General features: G+C 38.0%; 1 protein-coding gene across 1 annotated transcript; it reads right to left on the bottom strand.

The window, feature by feature from the left end:
* Positions 1-512: 512 nt before the first annotated feature.
* On the bottom strand, positions 513-3,753 carry txnipa (thioredoxin interacting protein a; the record flags this gene model as incomplete). Its single annotated transcript, XM_057327495.1, has 6 exons — positions 513-1,623; positions 1,737-2,051; positions 2,144-2,503; positions 2,725-2,872; positions 2,963-3,038; positions 3,558-3,753. Coding segments are annotated over 6 exons (1,143 nt in total), but the record flags the coding sequence as incomplete, so codon positions are not given.
* Positions 3,754-3,758: the final 5 nt, after the last annotated feature.

Genomic DNA, 3,758 nt, shown 5'->3' with positions numbered 1-3,758 from the left:
AAAAATGTTTTTACAATTTATTTTTCACATTTGCCTTTTCATTTTCAAATTGGCAGTCTTGCCTCGAGATTTTAGTGAAAATGAAATGTCAAATCACCAATTGCATTTTCTTTTTCAATTTGACAGGGACAACGCATTGTCAGTGTAAAAATGAAAATAAAATAATTTCATTTTATTTTTCATTTTGGCACATATTGTGCACGCAGTTGTGTATAATGAAATTGCTAATCTGGTTTTCATTTTCATCGTTTAATTTATTTATTTAAATTTGGCAGGATTTGCCTCCCATAGTCATTAGGTGTTACTCGGAAAGCTAATTTTATTAAAGGTGGTACTTGATTTGAAAAGTTAGAAAACCACTGCTTTACATTGATTAGCACAGTAGGTTGTAACAAAATGCACATTTATGTGTTTCATTTTTTTACCATAAAATTAATGAGATTCTATTGTTCAGATTTGTGCTTGTCATTTATCAATTAGTACCCCTTAAAAGAACAAAATGACACAGAGAATGACATTTTAAACTTTTATTCAAAATACACTCTCAGGGTTTTATAAAAAACACACTTCTTTAACTTAGATACAAAGGATACTTTGAACATGTGCACAAAGTTTACAACAACTTTTAAAATCAATGAGAAACAACACAAAAACGTGAAATGTTGATCAAAACATCTTCAGATATTGCAAGTGCAGCAACTGGTCTCACAAACGAACATTGTCAGCACTAAAGAGACCCCATTTGGCACTTGTAGAGTTATACTTTGGCCTAAAGTCCATAGTGGATGAGAAAACACATCAGTTGAGGTTTTCAGTGTTATACCATAGTCTTCAGATGAACACACAAGCCACCTGATCACTGTATATCCAATATAAGAGCAAGTTCGGAAGACAAGATAACTTGCATTCCTTAAAAGTGCATTAAAGTAGATAAAAATAGCCACAACACTGCATGATTTTCCCCTCAAAAAACCTTGATGAAAAAATCAATATACCAATTTTGTTTTAACATTTCAGTAGACAAATAAATTGAATAATGAATTAATAAAATATTTTATCCTCACAAAAACATATGACTGGCAATGGAATGGTAGAGAAATCAACAAATCACGTATCTAAATACAAATGAATGTTGGGAAGTACTGGAAAGTACATCGCCCACCATTTGGGAAATTATAGGTTTGACTAAAGGACTAAAATGCAGTACAATCACTTTACACTTCAGCAGTAATCTCATGTCAAGGAGTGGCTTATACACAGTAAAATCCACCATGCCAAACAGCCTACATGCTCTTTTTCAGGCCCTAAAGCAAAATCAGTCTGACAGAAAACATGACACTTTTGCATGATATAATGTGCCTGTCAGCTATGTAGACACGATAGGACGATCAAACGTCACATCATCTTCTGAAAGTCAACGAGTTCATCCTTCATGGAAACTTGTTCCCCAAATTCTCGGCCTCATTACTTCCATTACGCCTCTGATCCACATGGTGAAAGCCTGAATTGCTTAGAGTGTGAAAAAAGCCCTTTTATAATGTGCAATAAATTCGGTTCAAGCATTGCTGGGATGGTTCAACAGACAGGAAGCATCCGTGCATTACAATTGTACTCTTCCTCCACCTGTAAAACACAACAATGAAGAATTACATCCTTGTGCTCAATGACACTTGTATAGTTATTCAGGAAATACAGAGCTGATTTCAAATTTCACATGTGATTGTGATTTAATTCACCTCAGAATAGGCAGGGAGTGGGGGGAACTGAAATTGGGGTGCATTCATAAAGATGGGACTGTCTCCACCATCATAATCATCCAACAGAGGTGTGAGTGGCTGTTCCAGGCTGCAATCACGTGTGACATCACAGTAGCTGGGTGGGGCAGATGAAGGCATCCGTAAGGACACCCAGCTAGCCGACGATGTGCTCACAGAACCATCCTGGCTACTCATGCTATTCGTGCGGCTACCAAAACCATTGTAAGGGACTGTGCCAATGACCAGAGGCAGCTCCAGAACCAACTTATCACTGCCTGGGATGTGCATGTAAATCTGTAGATAAAGATACATATTCAACGTAAGTGTCTACTTAATATAAGAAACATACTGTGACTTGATGCTACACGTAAAAAGCAAACACTCACCATGAGCACATATTCTACTCGAATAATATTGCAGCCCAAAATGGAGGGCTTGATCTTGGGCACACGAATGGTCTTCCCCTGCCAGGCATCACACATGCCAGAGATAATGTGGTTACCACGCACCGCAGACAATTTCTGCCTGAAGACCTTGGTGCGGCCATTGGCCTGGTAGGTCTGCTTGGCGACAATTGCCGCTTTGGGTACCACGATGCGAGAGCAGGTGTTCTCAAATTTAGCATTGATGCAGATGTCTTCCCCCTCACAGAAGCCACGCCTGTCAATCTTGGCATTTAAAGACACTTGGCCATCAGGGATAAACATGCAGCTGACTTTCTTCTCCTTCATGCCTCCATTAGGGGACTGTTGATAGAAAGAATATATAGCACACCACAACAATTATTTAGAAAAAGTAATTGTCTTTTCTTGCAATGATCAGAACATCATTGAGATAAGGTTTCTCAATCTTTTATAAGGGGTCAACCCTTTTAAGCCCAATTGGTTTGATGAAAACTCATCATCTGAGACCTACAGTGATCTGTTCTGATACAGGTGTGATAAAAATTAGTACAGTATAAACTCACCAGTAGATCTGGGGTATTCACATCTATGGGTTCCTCAACCTCAAAGTGTTTCTTGCACTCTAGGGCAGGCTGAGAGGGTCTTTCCAACAGAGCCTTCACAAAGTACTGAACATACCCTAACTTGCCCTTGTAGGATGACACCAGTTGCCTATTGAGCCATGATACACCTATTCATTTACTTTGTTAGCAACATGACTTGGAAATGAATTGCTGGAGTTATGTCAATGGTAACACTCACCCTTGTCGAGGCAGCTCAAATCCAAATGAGTATTCATATTTGTTGCCTGGACGGAGAACAAATGAACCATCTGTATCTGTGGGAGGCAAGATAATCACATTAAAATGGATAGTTGACAAATAAACCTTAGATGTGTCCATAAATGGTGTGACAGCAAAAATGTAGAAAAACATTTCTTATGCTACTTTATAAAATAAATGTTTTTAAAAATCTATTAAAAGTATACATGCTAATCATATTTTGTTTTATATTATGAACAGTTTGTATTGTTTGTTTTTCACACTATATGACACAACTACCCATATAGTAATCCACAACTAGAAACAAGTTCATTTTAAACATCACTATACCAACTTAAACCCCTTGCTAAATGTAGTTGTCAGGATTTCAGTCCAGATACACTTGGATGTTCAGTCGTAAATATAGGCACAAACTTTCAATTCTTTAGTAAACTATGAAGCATATCAATTTAGCTTGTTTACCTTGTGATATCCAAAATGTACTTTCTTACTGCCACATTCTAACATCAGCATCACTTAAGCAAATACATCTAAGCAATGTTGCGTTTGGGCATAGATAAAACCTCATAACTCACATGCAAGATGATCATCCAGGTGGACAACCTCTTCATACTTCAAATAATTGATTTCTTCACGGCATCTCTGTTTGCCTTTCGCGTACTCCACTTTAGCGCATCCGACTCCCAGGACCCGCATGGCCATCACCCTGGTTACTTCCGACACCTCAACCAAGATCTTCCCAGCCACTTTATCTCCACTGCAATAAAATGTCTTGG

This window comes from Triplophysa rosa, unplaced genomic scaffold, assembly GCF_024868665.1.
Source record: "Triplophysa rosa unplaced genomic scaffold, Trosa_1v2 scaffold239_ERROPOS184751, whole genome shotgun sequence".
In the NCBI taxonomy this organism is placed as follows: domain Eukaryota; kingdom Metazoa; phylum Chordata; class Actinopteri; order Cypriniformes; family Nemacheilidae; genus Triplophysa; species Triplophysa rosa.
Note: the sequence above shows the minus strand (reverse complement) of the source record. Positions and strands in the feature narration are given on the sequence as shown.